Source organism: Phasianus colchicus, chromosome 18, assembly GCF_987193195.1.
Source record: "Phasianus colchicus chromosome 18, bPhaCol1.hap1.1, whole genome shotgun sequence".
NCBI classification, from domain to species: Eukaryota; Metazoa; Chordata; class Aves; order Galliformes; family Phasianidae; genus Phasianus; species Phasianus colchicus.
The window spans coordinates 12831283-12848504 of NC_143453.1; the positions used below are offsets into that span (position 1 = coordinate 12831283).

General features: G+C 40.3%; 1 protein-coding gene across 1 annotated transcript in view; it reads left to right on the forward strand.

Annotated features, from left to right (window-relative positions):
• Window positions 1-17222, forward strand: part of PPIL2 (peptidylprolyl isomerase like 2) — a 57190-nt gene that overhangs the window by 17347 nt on the left and 22621 nt on the right. Inside the window, exons 9-13 of the mRNA XM_031592834.2 lie at window positions 2919-2994; window positions 3823-3983; window positions 5445-5520; window positions 6431-6537; window positions 16234-16323. Coding sequence (XP_031448694.2) covers window positions 2919-2994; window positions 3823-3983; window positions 5445-5520; window positions 6431-6537; window positions 16234-16323 — 510 coding nt within the window. The remainder of the gene's footprint in view (window positions 1-2918; window positions 2995-3822; window positions 3984-5444; window positions 5521-6430; window positions 6538-16233; window positions 16324-17222) is intronic.

Here is a 17222-nt window from a genome sequence, read left to right on the forward strand (position 1 = left end):
ACTGTCAGAGGGGAACTGGGCGTCTGAGCGGTCAGCATCCTGAGGCAGTGCTGCTTCAACCAGTGCTTCGGGAGGCTGTGCGGATGCTGCTTCACACTGATGGGCTTTAAGCTGTTTCCCTAAACAGGTGAAGCAGAAAAAGGGTCAGATTTAAAAGAAAGAGATTTGTTGTTTTCAGAGCTCAGCTTTCAGGAAAACATCAAATGGGCGTTACAGTTGGCAACCCTTTGAAGCCTGTGTCTGTGTTAGTAAAGTGCTGAACTTCAGTTCACAACTCATAGCCTCAGTAAGAGACCCCGAGGCTGCTACCATGGCAGTTGGAGTACATACTTCTAAACACACTGGGATGTAAGTAGGCCGATCTCCTTGCCTTGGTTCAGCTCAGCTCTGGTCTCCGTGCAGCACTCAGTTCCTGGTTTTGGAGTAGACGTGGATTTTCTGCCTCACAGTGTATGGTGAGAATCCTGATGAGCGGAGTCAGGGGCACAAAAGGAAACACTACACATCAAACCTTTCATCGGGGCAGCGCAGCTGAACGTAGTGCAGAACGCAGCGTGTGGCCTCGTTCCGTGCTGGTGGTGTGGGGCTGAGCTGGCTGTCACAGCTGTGGGTGCACTCCAGCTCCCCTGGTACTGCAGTGGGTGAGCAGTGTGTGGGTTAATGCCCCAGCCGGTGCTGTGCATGGAGGCAGAGCACAAACAGTTTTGTGGAGTTGCTCAATGCCAGCAATTAGGCTAGTTGAGCTGGTGAACATCTGAATGAATTGTGGCTGCAGAACAGTTTGAGCTAATCTGAGTCATGCTACCCTGAGCACAATGCACTGGGTTTCTTAAGGCAGCGATAATTACAATATGCTGCTGCTTACTTTTGAACAATGTACAAATCAGTAAATCTAGAAGCTTTATTTAGAAGAACACAGTGAAGCTATCTGCTTCATCTTCCCTGCTGTCTCCTGACCTCTCCCCCCTCCCGTCTGTACCTCATGAGAAGGCTGTCTGGGTTCAGTCTCGCCCTTCAGCTTTGCCACCAATGGCAGAAATGTGGATTGCTATAAATCCATTTGTCTGCATTAATATTAATATGCAGATTATTTTCCTCCTTTCCTGGAAAGGGTAAGCTGTGTTCCTTACCTCATCCCTCGTGGTGGCACATTGATATGCAAGGCAGCGATTCCTGTCAGGAAAAGCTGCAGCTTGTGATAAGTGAAGAATGTCTGGGAGGGAGCAGGCAAGCTGTGTCTTCTGGAAGCATGCTGAGCCCTTTGTCTGAGTTTTCTCCATGTATCTCACTGACTGTTGGAGTGCAAGGCTGGAATTATCTCTGTATCCGCATGGAAATGTATGTGAGGGTGATCATATTTTTACTCACAAAATAAAAAATATACGTGAGTGTGGGAGGCAGAGGATACAAAAATGGATAAAGAACCACAGAATCATAGGATCATTTGAGCTGGAAAGGCTGCCTGGCCCAAATCCCCTGCAGCACCGGGACACCCGCAGCAAATCGGGCGCCCGCAGCCCCAACGCTGAGCTCAGCTGTGCTGCGATGGGCACCGAGGGGCAGCCCTGACTTCCTGTTCCTAACGAGGTTCATTTAAGGATGATCAGCTTCTAATGCAATATCTTAAAGATAAAGTATGTGTTTTTTTGCCTGTCCATTTCAGATGAAAATCTGTCAGAGTTGGTATAGCAGGGCGGGCAGCAGGCAATAGAAAATGACTGTGTGGTTGCTGAAGGGAACACAAGAAAGCCAGGAGGGCATCGTTAGGGTGCAGACTGGCATAGCTTGATTTTATAAATGAGAGGCATAATTGGGTTATTTAGCAAGGGATGGAGCTACCAACTCTGTTTGTGTTAATCATTACATTTAGCAAAAATGGAATTGTCAGAATTTCTTAACAACAGAGCCGGATTGAGAGGTTCTGCTAAATTTATTTGGGGTAATGCTGTTTGTGTCAGTGCTATGGTCCTGTGCTTAGCAAGTTGTAGTATTGTCATTCTGAACGTACAACTGCAGTATATTAAGGTATTATGGATTTTAAATTATCTTCTGAAAGTTGGAATTTCCAGAAATTCCTGGACTGTCCTGGGCTGATGCTTCGACCTTTCTTTGTTGTAGAGGAGCTTGAGGAGAAAACCCTAAGACGGCTGTAAGAGGAAGGTTAAGGACTGTTTAGTAACTGTATAAGGTACGCCAGATCACCAGTGGACATTCCTTGTCCTTCTCTCTAAGAGAAGGTCACAGTCATGCTGCAACTTGCCTAGGGATGGTATGAAGATTTACAGTTATGGACTTGTATTTTTGCTTTTTTTCTTGAATGGTCTTTGAACGGTTTTCATAAGGCTGCTCCACGTTGCCCTTTTTAGTATTTTATATATATGTTTGAAGTCATTCTGTAACACAGATTTCACTATGAAAACCAGCACAGTTCTGACTGCAAAAACGCGCTCTGAAGTTTATTTGTGTTTCTGAAACACATTACAAAGGTTCACAGAACACATGGAAATCAAGCACGGTGTTACAAATGGGGGAGAGAGCTGATGAGATTGGCTTAGGTGTTATACAAAACCATGGGATAAGGGAAAGGATCATGGGGCTGCAGCTGCTCAACCCTTCTCCCTTCTGTAAGATAGGCTCTGCTTAGGTCTGTTAGCAACTTCTGTAGGTAAAATGTGTGTGCTACTATGTTTGGGACTGAATTCCAGGCTCCTCAAGGAGCCTACTAAGCAGGCTGATTGTTACCTATTGGGTTGGATTAATTTAAGAAATTGTGTATTTTTTTTTCAATCAATCTGATCTGGAGAGTATGATATTTATTGTCTTTTCACGTTAGTTTGTTGCAGGGTGTCTGCCCTTCCAACTGATCTGTTGCATGATCTGTGGAGCTCTCTGATGTTTTTCTTAATCATTATTTTCAGGATCCAACAAACCTGGATAAATTCAATGTCTCTAACTTCTTTCATGTTAAGAACAACATAAAAGTGGTTGATCCAGGTAAGGCTGAATTGAAGGTAGGCTAAGAAATGTAAAAACACCTTTTTTTTATTTATTTGTGATTCTTTGATAGGTAAATGCTTACTGATACATCTGCTAATATTACATAACTGGAGGAAAAAGTCTCTCCTGTGTCCTTGGGGTTTCCACTAGAACTGTTTCTAATGAGGTCTGTTTGCTGACTCTGAGTATGGTGTGTTTTTCTGAGTCTTAACTGTGCTCAATCCTTAAGGCTAACTCTTCAAGCAAGCATCTTTCTCTATTACCCACTTACTTTTACAGGGTAATGTCTGAAGGATGGAATATTTAATTTTCAGCGAATAGAAGGCGTGCCAAGATAAATAAAACTTGCTTTAAAAAAAGAAATTCTCCAGTCTGCCCCACCAGCTTCCTCCTCCTGGTGTCACAGTAAAGATCTGATCTTGGGAGTTTTGCACTGCAGACCTGGTCGCTCAGTGGACAAGGGACAGAATTTGATGTTGTACCAACAGGCCGTTGTCTTTATTGTCCTATAGAAGTAACTTGATTAGACTTGCATGAACTTGGATCACTCCTAGTGCTTGCAAAGAGATTTCTGCAGCAATTGATTTGGTTTTTCTTATACAGTCACATCAGCATTAATTGTGTCATATTTCAGGTTACCTTGTCTTTAGTGTTACACATTGCTACTTGTTATTGCTCCTGCAGGAATAGATACAGTTACTAGACTTTTTTTAAAAAGTAGAAATATCTGGAAGATATTCATGTAACAAGGAATGTGGTAAGCTGAATGAGAACAACACAGAGGTTTTCTTTTAATTTGGAATGATTTAACTTTGTCTTATCTAGATGAAGAAAAAGCAAAGTTGGATCCATCTTACTACTTGAAAAATACAAATACAGAGACCCGAGAGACTTTACTGGAGCTTTATAAGGAATTCAAAGGTGATGAGATTCTAGCAGCCACTATGAAGGCTCCTGAAAAGAAGAAAGTGGATAAGCTGAATGCAGTAAGTTGATGCAATTTGTACTTTGGCACCAATATACTTCTTGAAGAAAGAATATTGCAGGATAAACAGATACCATCCCTTGTGTTTTCAGTTACATGGAAGTTTATCATAGTTGAGAATATGAAAATCACCCTGAGAGCCCATAGGAATACATTGTGTGTGTCAGTGAATTTCTTTGTTGAATCATTATGAATGAACCTGAACGCTTTAGAAATAGAGCAAGGAGGAGGAATCTTTCTTATGTGGTCATGATGTATGTGCTGGGAGAATCTTTTATTCCCAGTTTGCAATCTCCTGCTTTGAATTTGTTTATCATTGCTTCCTGCAGTTACTGGCAGAGGGAACACACCTTAAGGGCAGTACAAGTGAGTCATTTCTGGTGTGGGCAAATACATAAATCAATTTTAGTTGCTTCCCCGTTTTTTCCACTGTAACGCAGGATTTTCTGTGGAATATTTTAAAGGATGTTCTTCCAGGTGCATGTTACTGAGTGTTCATGGTTATCCAAAGAAACATTTGTCTGCATGTGGATTTCCTCCAGCCAGGAAGAGTTTTTTGCTTTCCCTTTATAGTTCTGGGATGTCTGTGTCTTCATGCTTTGACTATACTTAGACAAAAAAGAGTAGTAATGCAGCATATGGCCTTTTATGAGGAGGCTTGGAGGTAGCTTCTTAATGAGTATATATGATGTATCATATGTCCCATTTTTAGAGTGTCATAGCATTATAGGAAAATTAAAGATTTAGAGAAGAAAAAAGAGGTAAGAGATAATGATGAACTCTATGTTTGGAGAGTCAGATTATCATGTAAATGAGCTAATTATTAACTTGCATAGTGGGCAGCATAACCTGATGGGCAGAGCATTGGCCTATATTCTCTGAGCGTTGCCCCAGCATCGCTGAAAGTAACTCTTTGTTTCTTAGTCTTTCTAATTTACTGTAACATCCATGTGTGATGTTCACATTTCTTTTCTGCAAAAGAATTATGAAGCTTAAATCAGAGCCATGGGACAAGAAGGGCTTATGCATGTGAGGGGTTGGTTTGTCTCTGTGGTTCACTGGATTTTCCTTCCACTTACTCAGCAGTGTTGCAGAATTTTGCAGATGTCTTGCCAGCAGTACTCCTTTCATACCTCCACCTGTGGGCATACAAGTAAATTCTGACAATAAAATCTTTGCGTAATAATCTATTAAATTATTGTGGAAGGAATGAACCCCTTCAGCTCAGTGCCTGGGCAGCCTTAACTGGAGGAGAAGTGTTACAGGGAACAGATGGAGAAATACCACTGCATCACATATCTGTCCCTTTCTATAGAGCAGGAAGTCTGTCTTCAGAAGTATGATATAAATGCTACTTGTGTGTTTATACTGCTTGTACAGTATCTAGTACTTATATGGTGTTTCAAATAGATAAACTCTAAGATCTAATGTCTTTTCCTCTTGCTTTTTCTTCTGCAAACAGGCTCATTATTCTACTGGAGCAGTAAGTGCTTCCTTCACGTCCACTGCAATGGTACCTGAAACTACCCATGAAGCAGGTACCAGAACTATGTACTTACAAGCTGTTTGCTTACCTTGCAGCATTAAGGCGTGCTCCCTTGGACACACACTTGTACAGGGATAAGGAATGCGTTGCTGAATGTTCAGTGATGATGCCTTGCAAATGTATCCCTCAAGCAGATATATATGTACTTTCCAGTGATCTCATTTTGGAAATAATGGAGCAATTATGAATTAGCTTACTCTCTGAATGGCAGTTACTTACATCATTAATTTCAGTTTGATGTATTTTTGTGCCTGGGACCCACAAAATGGGGTCTTTGCTTACATAAGTTAGCTGTGAAGTGTAGTCTGTCCTTGTATTGCATACGAAATCTTTACCACCCTTTTGGTCTAACCTAGTTTGATTGAACACAGTACTGAAATGACTTGGTTAGTAGGTTCTGTTCCTGAATTACAGTGATTTACACGTGAATCTTGGAGCACTGGAAGTGTTTGACTAATTGGATGTTTTGACACAACAGAAGTGGAAATATTCTAGATTGATCCCTTGGTTTGACTTTCCAGTAATGTTTCCAGCAGTTTGGTTTCATTTGTTTTCAGAACCGGATAGATCCTCATATGTCAGCAGTTTGTGGTTGGCTGATGACAACCTGTTTAACTTCCAAACTTAACAAGAAATAATTTGATCTCAGAGTAATGTTTGTGATTGGTAGACATTACTTGAAAATTATAGTATATAACATTGAATGTTTCTGTGATTTAAAGATGTAGATATATAATATCTATATTATATTGTTGGCTCTCAAGGAGTTGGCTTTCTGTAGTTCAAAGTGTTTTGCACAAAGAGATTAGAGGAACAGGCCAGACAGCAGAATCTAGTAATTTGTTTGCTGATCAATGAACAAAATTCTAGAGATCTATTTACCGCTTTCTGCTTTGTTACAGCTGCTATTGAAGATGATGTTGTAAGATACCAGTATGTGAAGAAGAAGGGCTATGTACGACTTCACACTAACAAAGGAGACTTAAATTTGGAGCTGCACTGTGACATGGTACTGTATGCCCTGTGGGCTGCAACTTTTATCTCTAGATAACAAATACTTTAGGAGCTGGCAATGGAAGTGTCCAGAGATGAAGAGTAGTGTATAGTTGTAATAGAAGCGGGTAACTAATTAGCTCTTGGTGATTTTGTTGTGTCTCCTGCATGGAGTTTCATCTTTCAAGCAAAATATTAAAGAAGATTCACGGAGGTTTTTCTCAGTGTCTTATCTTAGACAAATGAACGATAGCAACACTGACGTCTCAGATGACACTGTGTGCCAGCGTGCTTGTTTTTTCATGTGTACAGGCATATCTGTATAAGGAAAATATTTTTAGTACAGAAAGCCCAAACCATCCATTGCGTGCTGAGATTTTCAGCTTGGGAAATTAGAGGTCTGAAAGTAAATCTTTTGGGGTCTAAATGGTAAAACAAGTATGTTGTCAGGATGCTCAGAGAACTAAAGACAGTGATGCTGGCTGTGATTTGGGTGCCTGGTATGGAGTCCAGAGATGCACTGGGAGAATGCATGCTTTTTTGCTTAACTTTGTGAACAGCTGGGAGGTAGGGAAATGAATGAGAAAAACAGTCCTGCCAGCTTTCCCTTCTCTTCCGTTCTCACAAGCAAGGAGCAAGATATGTGCAAACTTTTCAAGCTGATCTATACAAAGAGTATGAGAATCTCCCCAACAGCTTATGGTGCTAGTAATTCTGTAGGTCTCTGTCATCCGTGCAGGTGTTTTCCATGCTCTGAAATAGTAACATTATGTAGTAAGGCAAAAAGCAGAGGATGTTACTACAGCAATATTTGGGGGAAGCAGCAGAATGAGCAGATTGCATTGAATCATTTGTTTTGCCGTATGTTCTGAAACTGGCTCCTGGCTAATGCAGGCTGACTGCAGCTATTCTTGTCAGCATGGTTTCTTTGGCCACACGTGTGACCAGTATCACTCAGTCCTGAGGACTCAGGCTCAATCACCCATTATAAACTTCCTGTATGATATCCATTGTGTTTCCTTTTTTTCTGGATGAATCCCTATTCATCTCCCTTTCACACACTGCTTCATTATGCACACACTGTGTACCGTTTTGCACAACCAGACCTGCATGAACACTGACCATCTGTTTCTTTCATTTCTCAGTGTCAAACGTATCTGTATGAATTAAGCAGACCTTTGGCTTAATTGAGGAAGAAAATACATGTATTTAGAATAGTTAGAAGAACTGACTGCTTAGGGAGGTTTTCACAACGTTCGCTTTAGGTCGTTGTCCAAAGTCTATTAAATCAGTTCCTCCTGGAGATGCTTATTTTTCTCCCTTTACTGTATAAGGAGCTTTTGCCTTTAACTTCTATTTTCCTGAAGCACACTGAGCTTAGGGACATAAGGTAGCTCAAGGCAGGGTAGAGCAAATATCTTACAGACACATAATACATAAATAGGTTGCATACATGTATGTGGATCAGCTACAGTGGATCTATTGAGATTGCAAAGGCAGATACAGAAAATGGGGAAATGCCAAAATTAAGGCCTTCAGACACTCCGTTCACTCTGCTGGTGAATATGCACAGTAATAGTATTTCATCACGTGATGTTTTTGTTAATCCTCTCTTCTGGATCGTTCAGTACATGAGCTGAATCAGTTCTGGGATGTATTTAGAACTGTATAGTGAATCAGTTTGATGCAGGGTTTTGTTTCTCTGCAGACATGTAGAATGTGGGTAAGGCACTCTGTGACCCGGTGGCTGATTCCCTTGAATGCAGTCTGAGGGAGTTGGAGTGTATCATAATGCCTGCCCAAATTAATGTTGCATGGGCTTTTTGGTGGTTGACTTCTCAGCCTTCATGATCTCTCAGTGTAGCTGGTGCTGGTAGCAACAGCTTTTCAGAAAGAAATGGAGTGAGAAACAATTTTCAACTCAAAGCACTGCATTGATACCCGCTGATAACGCCAGCAGATTTGGGGCTCTGGGTTCAGCACACAGTTCTGTGCTGCCTGAGTGAATGGGAGACTTGATAACAGTATTAGGCTGTCAGTGCTGTTTGAATTCAGCCAAAATGTGCATAATTTGGGGAATTCATTTATCTGCTCTCTCTCTCAAGCGGTGCAGCTGCGGGAACAAACATATGATTTATGAGCTATATTACAGTGCTACTTAGCTTCTTTTTTAAAAAACTGGGCATTATCTGACTGGTGGTTCCCTTGACCTGACCACAGGTTCTTTTTTGTAACTGCTGAGTGATATCCTGTGCTTGGATTATTACGGAAGACGTGCTAGCAGTGCTTGAAATTGTAGGGTAGTGCAAGCATGTGATTGTGAAATGCTTTAGGAAGCTTGAGTCTTAAGTTGCTATATAAGTATGATAAATGAGTACCTGTGTCTAGAGGTAGAACTTAGAACATTCAAATTACTTTTTGAAATAGTCCTATGGGCAAGACTTAAATATACATTTTGAGGTGAAATCTTTTTGCCAAAATAGAGAACCACAAATGACATACTTGCTGTCATAGAGTGTCTCTCTACTTTGGAGTCTTTGGTTGCATTTTCGTGGCTATGGGCTCTCTATTTAAAAAAAATGTATTCTTGCATCTCTAATCAGAGCAGTCTGCACTGCTGCTCAAGTCCACTGGGTATCATTTTTGTTTTTAACATTCTAATGCTCTCCCTCCAACCTTGGATTCTTTCTCTCTGCCCTCAGTTCTTGTGATTCCAGTTCTTCTTGGATGAGAAATAGTTTTCCCTGGTCTTGTGAGTCAACTGGCAGTGTGGATTGTTTGGAGTTCAGTTCACACGTGTATGGAAACTTTTGCTTTAAAATAAATTGAGGCATCTTCATACAGTAGCACTTAAAGGTGCCAGTCAGTAAAGTTGGTAGTGATGAGAATCATCCAAGCTCCAAAAGCCTAATCATGAAATGTTTTGTATTGATCCAAGGTAGGAAGTCAGTTCTGCAGTATGATTTAAGTCATCTTCAGCTACTTAGTGACAGGATACAGAAAGAGAGCATGAAATAGGGCTGGAATCCAGGTACTTTCTGTGTCTGTTCAAAGCACCAGAAACCTTCACTTATGTTCTGGAACAGTGATGTGTGATGTAAGTCAGTGACCTGAGAAAAGGCAGTCGAGATTTTGGAAGATAAATTGGACCTTTTTTCACCCATTTGAGTTTGTGCCTCAAATGAGTACAGGTACTCTACTGTTCTGCCTTCTCTTTGCATTGTGGTGTTGTGTCTGTTGCTCCTTGTTGCTGTTTGCTTTTTCCCTGTCTTCTTATTCAGAATTCCCAGACAATAAACAATCATAGATGCCTGATTGCACTAGTGCAGCAGCATGGACAGTCTGCCAGTTCAGACCAGTAGTCCGTCATGAGAACAGATCATATTGGACTCCTAGTCTCCGCACCTGTGAAAGGGAATACAGATACCTGTCCTTGCCTATGGGTTGCTTTGAGGCTTGTACTTTTTTTAATTTTCGTTGTACCATGGAAATATATGTAGATTTTTTTAAAAAGCACTCCAGAAGGTCCTGTCAAAATGATGAGCAGGTGGTTTGGTGTGCCGTCTCCCTTTTCTCTTATATGCAAGTTGTCACTAGAGAGCTGGTGGCTAAACACATGCTCACTGTAGTAATGGAATAGTAATCTGTAACTGCCATGTCAGGTTTTGTTAATTCCCTTGAGTCTCTTTGATGTAATACGGTAAGGTTTAAGGGCAAGTTGGCGTAACAAAGAAGAATGTGAGATGGATTTCAAAGCCCCATCCAGCACTCCACAAATGCTTTTTGAGGTTTTAGGACTTGACAAACTCTACTTAATGATGATGTCTTGGCATAACTATATGAGGAAGCCATTATTCTACAGACAGTGATGTTTTAATCTTTCAAGGCCCTCTGACCTGTTAAATATGTCTGTGATCTATAACTGTGTAATCTAGCCCCCATTCTTTGAAATCATCTTTCCTTTTGTGTGAGGGACTGTTCCAAAGATCAGAAGCTTATGAACTTCTTATCCATTACCAATGGGAAAGAAGTGAGTTGCTTAAAAAATCCTTTGACCTCCTTGCATGACGAGGTCCTCCAGGCTTCCTGAATGTCTCATTTTCTTTCCAAATTAAACATCTGTTCTACTCACTTTCTGCCAACTGTACGGCAAATATATGGCTGATGTTTTACCAGTTTACTTGTTCTCTCAGTAACGTTGTTGGGGTGAAGTATAGTGGTTGTAAATAGCGCGGCATATTTTCATCAAAATACGTAATTGTAGAAAGAGCTGCAAGTTTTAGGTTTGAAAGTTCTGGTTAACAGAAGCTAAAAACAAATCATTCAAACCATTCTTCTCCAGTAGCAGAACTGGGGGTGAGGAGGTGCTCAGCCAGCTTCCTACATGCCTATCCCTGCACCTTGCTGCCCTTGGCTTTTTATGCCCATTTTCCTGATATCCTCTGGCCTTAGATACCTGGAAATACTTTTTTCACATTTGGACCTTTCTATCCCTCTAGCACCCTTGGCAGGTTGGATCTGGCAGAGGGAATTGATCACTGTGGGATTCTCTTCTGCTTTTGGACATTTGACGGTGCAGGAATCCCATACCAGCTGTGTCTGCCACTTGGTGATCCCAAACCTGAGGATGAGGCAGGCAGTTTGGAGTTACACAGCTGCTGCTCTTCATCTCTTTCTGACACGTTTCTTGTTTGTACCTTGGCACTGGTGAGAGAAGGGTGAGCTTGAGAGGCTGACAGCTACCAGAGCTTTACTGTGTAGCATGGGAGTGATTACAGGTAGACTTTTTGTGTTATTTGCAGACTGAAGAAATGCCAGGGAGCTGCTGTGGGACCTGTGATGCTCCAAACTTTACAGCTGCTGGAGGTTACTTAAGCAATTTAAATTGGATCTGTATTGAAACTGTACCTAGTGATTCTGTGTCTTATTTGCTGGCACCCAGCCTGCTTCTGCTTTGTCTGGCAGGCTCCTCCACTCTTGTGGCTTACGGATTGGAAGGGGGAAGGATTGTTTTCTTCTACAATAAATTAAAGTTAGAGGAAAAGTAATTACTGCAGCTAGGAATGACGACTCTGCCTCTGGAGAGCTAGCAGTTAACATTGACAAATTAGACGAGTGAATTAGGTACCTTGTTTAGCTTGAATTGTTCTCATCTAAACTGATTGATTGTCCCTGTACTTGCAAAAATGTGAAAACTGAAACTAGAGCATGTCATTTCTTATTGGCAACTTGTCTAAGCTAAGCATATCAGATTTTGAAAAAATTTTCAGTAGCATTGTTAATGTCAGAACTGAAAAGTGCCTCTTAAAAGTGAAATTTAGCAATCTGCTATAACCTTTGCTTAATAGCTCATTAAATTGCAGTAGGTTTCAATGTAATGAGAATGCTATCATTCTACTGTTTGTTCTAAGAAAACTTTGATGCTTTGAGGTAGCAAAATAGATAAATGTTTGCTACCAAGTCAGCAGTCTTTTACCTGAGATGAGTTTGCTTGTTCTGATTCCATAAGTCTCAGTGAGAGTCTCGCCAAGTGTTTTACTCCACAGTGCCCTGATGCTTTCATCTTTCCTATCTCATTGGAGCTGATCTCCTCTGATCACAGAACACAAAGTGACCCAAATGTTTTTGCTGACTGTATGACCAGATTGAAGTTGGTCTCCCTTACACAAACTGCATCGTCTCTGAATTGAACCACAGCAGGCAGTTCTTGTTTGTTAGTGTAACCTGTCACCACATGATCACCATTATCTTTTGTGGTGCTTTTTCGTAGAGGCACAAGCAGAAAGTTTTGCATTCAATCAGTAATAAATCTCAGATTTAGTCATGCAATTTCTTCATGTCAAGCTCAGATTAACTTATCCAAAGTTCTTGCCAAATCTCCCACTGCCAAGAGGGAGATGTCTTGTAATGCATCTCAGTAGCTCGTGTAAGCAGTATCCTGTCCAAAGGAGAAGAAAAGGGCTCGAGGTTTGTGGGACTGTGCAGAACAAAGTTGCATTCTGCACCGACCACGCAAACATATCTGGACTTTGAAGCCTTTGTTCCAGCTACAAAGACTGATGAAAAATGTGTGTAAACAAACCCAGCTTTGATACCTGAGTGTGAGATCTTGTGGAAAATGTGAGTCTCTCAGTCTTGGGGTACCAGTGTGCCCAGCTGTTCAGAAACTCCTCCCTGCTGCTTCCCTCACCCCTTGCTGAAGGCACTTGGAATTGCGCAAAGTCTGCAGGCACAGCTGCTTTCTTGTTGGCTCATTACTGACAATGGACTCCAGGCTCTCTTTTCACTTCTGGCCATTCTCGTCTCAAATTAACATCAAAAGCAACAGTTAACGTCTCCCTTTTTGTTCTTTTTGCATTATTATTTACATTATTTTATCCTGCTGTGATCTAGATATACATGTATGAAAGTCATGGCAAAAACATCACCTTCTTTTCTAATCCTGTTGATTTGAAAGTCAACAACAGGAAAAAGGTTGTGTTTTCTTCATAACCTTCAGTGGTTTCTCGTAAATCCATAATGATATTCTCAACAAGCCAAACTGAAAAATTGCAGAAAGCTTTTCTCTCCAAAGAGTGTGGCAGGACAGAGCTGGGAAAAACCCTCCCTTCCTCTGGTCCTAACAGGAGAACAAAAGCCAGTCTGCCTCTGCGTCACGTCCTTCGAGTTAAAGACACTTCTTCTCTCTCCAAGTGACAAACACTAAGGAAAAGAATGTTTATAATGAAATGATTCTTGCTTTGCAGTTCTCCTCTCTCATCAGTTAAAATGGGTCACTCCATTTGTAAAAGTCAGCTTAACTCACAGTTGGTATTGGACAGCTGAGAACCAACCAGAGGACCGAAGACCTGCGACATCCCTGTTGCCAAGGTACACGAGATGGGGAAAAGAGGAGCCACTGAGTTGTTGCTATGGCTGCAAGGAAGAAGGCTTTGCTATGTGAAGAGCTAATCATTTCAAACTGCTTCATCCCTCGAGGATCTGCATGAACCTTGGAGGAGAAATTTCACACTAAGCGTTCAGAAGCTGTCATTTGCACATCTGTATAATTTCCCTGCGCTAATAATTTCCCTTTTATTTCTTTTTGTCTCTCTAAATTGGATGAACTGTTGTAGTTGCACTAAAATACTGAGCTTTTTCCATTAATCCTATGTGTCAAAGCAGAAATAATCTGAAATAATGAAAAGCCGATTCCTCATGAATTAAAATCTTATCATACAAATGCCAGAATCCTGCTATTAAGAGGCGTGAACCAGTGACAGAAATTTTGAAGGCTTCAAACTAAGTGTAGGTTTTTCTCTTTTTTTAACATAGATCTCCTTAGGCAATTTTTGTTTTGCTTTAGTCTATTTACATACCTAACAAAAAACCCACAAAAGCACATACACTCCTCTACGAAAGAGCGCCGCAGAAGAGAATGGTGATGTTGCTAAGGAGCTGTTTACCTGCCAAGTGTATCTGTATGATGCCTGTGGTGACCATGGGAACCAATTTGGGAATTATTTAAAGACAACCTTGCAGTGAAATGATATGGCATTGCATGTACACTAAGTATTTCTGTAGTTGCATTTGAAAAGCCAATTTCTGAGAAAAAGATGCAACTGGAAAGCAATTTAAAGAGAAGGGTCAGCACAGGGACTTGCCTGAAAAACACATTACCATGGTTAATGCTTTTTAATGTATGTTTTACAGATCGCATCTTGAAAATAAACAGCAGTACTCTTTTAGGTAATCAACTTTGTACACGTTTAAAGCAGTTTGATACTGATCAGCAAGGGACTTAGTCTGACGCCTGATCTCATTTCTCTTAAAAAATTAATTACAAGTTGCTGTATTCCCCCTAGAGAACTTATTAACTGTGTCTTTCTCTCCAAAGAGCACTTGGTTCTCATGAGGTAAAGTGCCCTGGGCTAAAAGCCGTTGCTTCCTATTTCTAATTCAAAAAGAACAGTTTTAGTCTTATTTTTATCCCTTCTGACACTTTTTATGAGTGATGACTAGTAGCACTGCTGTAGGATCGAGCTTGTTGCAATATTATCTTGTAAGGGAAGCAAATGCAACAGAAATGATTCTTCTGGGGTTGAATGTGACTTGGAAGGTTATGTACAAAGAGGATTTTCCAGTGTGTGTCCAGTTCAAATAAAAGCTTTTAAATTCAGAGTCTTTTGCTGCATAAACATTGCAACTATGGGAAAACATCCTGTTACTTGAAACAGTTGTAATGGAATATCTCTGCTTACAAGTTGCCCTCGGGATTCTACCAAGATGCGTCTTGGTGTCATTCTGCTATAAAACATTGCCATTACTACCCAGTAATGAAGCACATAAGAAATCTGAGATTACAGTTGGTGTGTGATTAGAACTTGTTTGTTTTCCCAGTTATGTTACCTGAGAACTGCCTATCTATTTGCAGAATAATTAAGAAGAAATTGTTAAAGAATTCCTAATGCTGTGAGAGGTAGAGTTTGGATAATTAAGGGATGTTTCTGTGTAGGTTAGAATGACTGTGCTCTAGATGAGAAAGTTCTGGATGATTCGGGATGAATAACTGTATGGATCTACTTCTAAAAAGGTGGAGATTGTTTCGCTCTTAAAAGACTGTGATTAGACTTGCCTTATTTTAAAAATGTATCCCTGGGCTTGCTTTCTTTTAAACCACTTCACATTGTATGTCTGAGTCTCTCTCTGTCTTTTTGCAGGTTTCAGACTAGTGGTAAGACCAAGAGTAATCTCATATCAGTGCAAAATGAATCAGTGTATTTCAGAACAAGACTTCAAGTCTTGAATGCGTTTGTTTGCAGATGTCATGACTCGTGAGGGCTTTTATTGCGAGCACATACAATATTTTCAAAGTCTTTAATGACTCAGGTTAGTTAGATGTTTGGGCTTTACTTGGTAAAGCTGGAACATGTTTATGAACATAATCTATTGTGGAGCTAAAAAAAAAAAATCCAAGTATAGGAAACAGTTTGCTCCTGTATATGTAGTTTGCACTTGTTTGTATGCATGAAGGTATTTTAATCCTGCAGAGAAGAGCATCTGTACGATTTCAGAGGGAGGATAATTGGTGTACAGGAGGGCTTTTCAGAAGGTATGTTTGGATGCTTTAATCTACAGTGTAAAAGGAAATCAGAAGTGGGCAATGTATTCAACATTTTTTTCCAGATTTTTGAAGATTTTTGTCTTTTTAATTGTTTTTCCTGTGAGTTAGACCAGTGTTCAAAGTGGTGTCTTCTGGGATCAGTCCCATTCTTAGTCCTAAGTTGTGAAGAGCACAGAATGCTTCTCTTCCAGTTAACTTTAATGCACTCATTTGCAGTAGCGAAGTAGAGAAGCCAAGTACTTTCTTACTTTGAGAAATTAGTGCCCACTGGAGCCAGGATTATGATAGAACTAAGTTACTTGAAAGTCTGAGCATGCCTGCTTTCACCATTGTGATGTCTGCTGGGAGTCCATGCTATCTGAGTTACTGTTCAGCAATTCTTTGTGTTAGTTGGAAAGTCTGGGTTTAATTTATTCTAGGTACTGTGTGCCTCTTGTCCTTAAAAAAAAAGAAAAACTGTATTTATTTTCTGTAGAGACAGACTTGTTCTTCAAGAGTCCTGCATGTTTCTTTGTAAGGCTTGAATGAGGGTGACTCTCATAAGCAGTGTGATGACCACTTTGATCCTCTAAAGGTGTGGATTAATTAAAACTTCTGTTTGTCTTTCAGACACCTCGAACCTGTGAAAATTTTATCAAATTGTGCAAAAAGAACTATTACGATGGGACAATTTTTCACAGGTCAATTCGTAATTTTGTGGTGAGTATTGACCAAATCCTTTTTGATACACAGTATACAGTGCTCTCAAAATACTTACTAAGCTTGAGTTTTAGTATCTTCTTTGTGTTGGAAGTGTATTAAAATATACCTCCAGAACTGGGATTGTCCCAGCTTTCTAAATTTGTAGTTACAAGTCTAACAAGTCTTACTAACAACTGTTTCTGACTAATACTATCAGAGAACATCTCTGGCATCCTGACAAAGGCTTTGAGAGTCATTGCCTTGGCAAGGCTCTTGTTATGTTCCTCAAGCTGCAGGTGAGTGGTTAATGAACAGAAAGGGAGGGAGATGCTAATTTGCATATGTGATTTTGCATCCTGTTGAAATCTCATTCAGATGAAGCATCAAAAAGCTGAATTTCTGATTCAGGTTTGGTGCTTGGATGCTCTCACATCATCCTTTCCCAAGAGTGCTCCAGGATATGAAGGACTAAGCATTCAACTTGTATTTGAAAGCTCTGTATGTAGTTGTAAGCTATTCCCTTTGTATGCTATTGAGCACAGCTGGTAGAAAGAAGCAAAAGATGTTCTTGTTCAGGTGAAGCTCCATCATACAGTGGTGAACAGTATGAATTCAGACTTGGTGGTCATTTTAATCATATGCTTAACTTGGTATATAACTGTAGCATAATCAGCACACAATTGGCTGAATTTGGACCACTGTAATCAGTATTTTATGAGGTTAAGTAGTTATCAGTATGTTAATCACACTTGGTGAGCATACATAAGGCTTTAATAAAGATACCATACTTTAATAAAGATATCAAGCTATTATAAAGATATCAAGATGTAATGCTACAGAAATGATTTAGAGTCTTTCAGGGTGAGGCGTGTCTAATAACTCATTTTGATAGACTGAAGAGGCGTGTTTTGCATTCA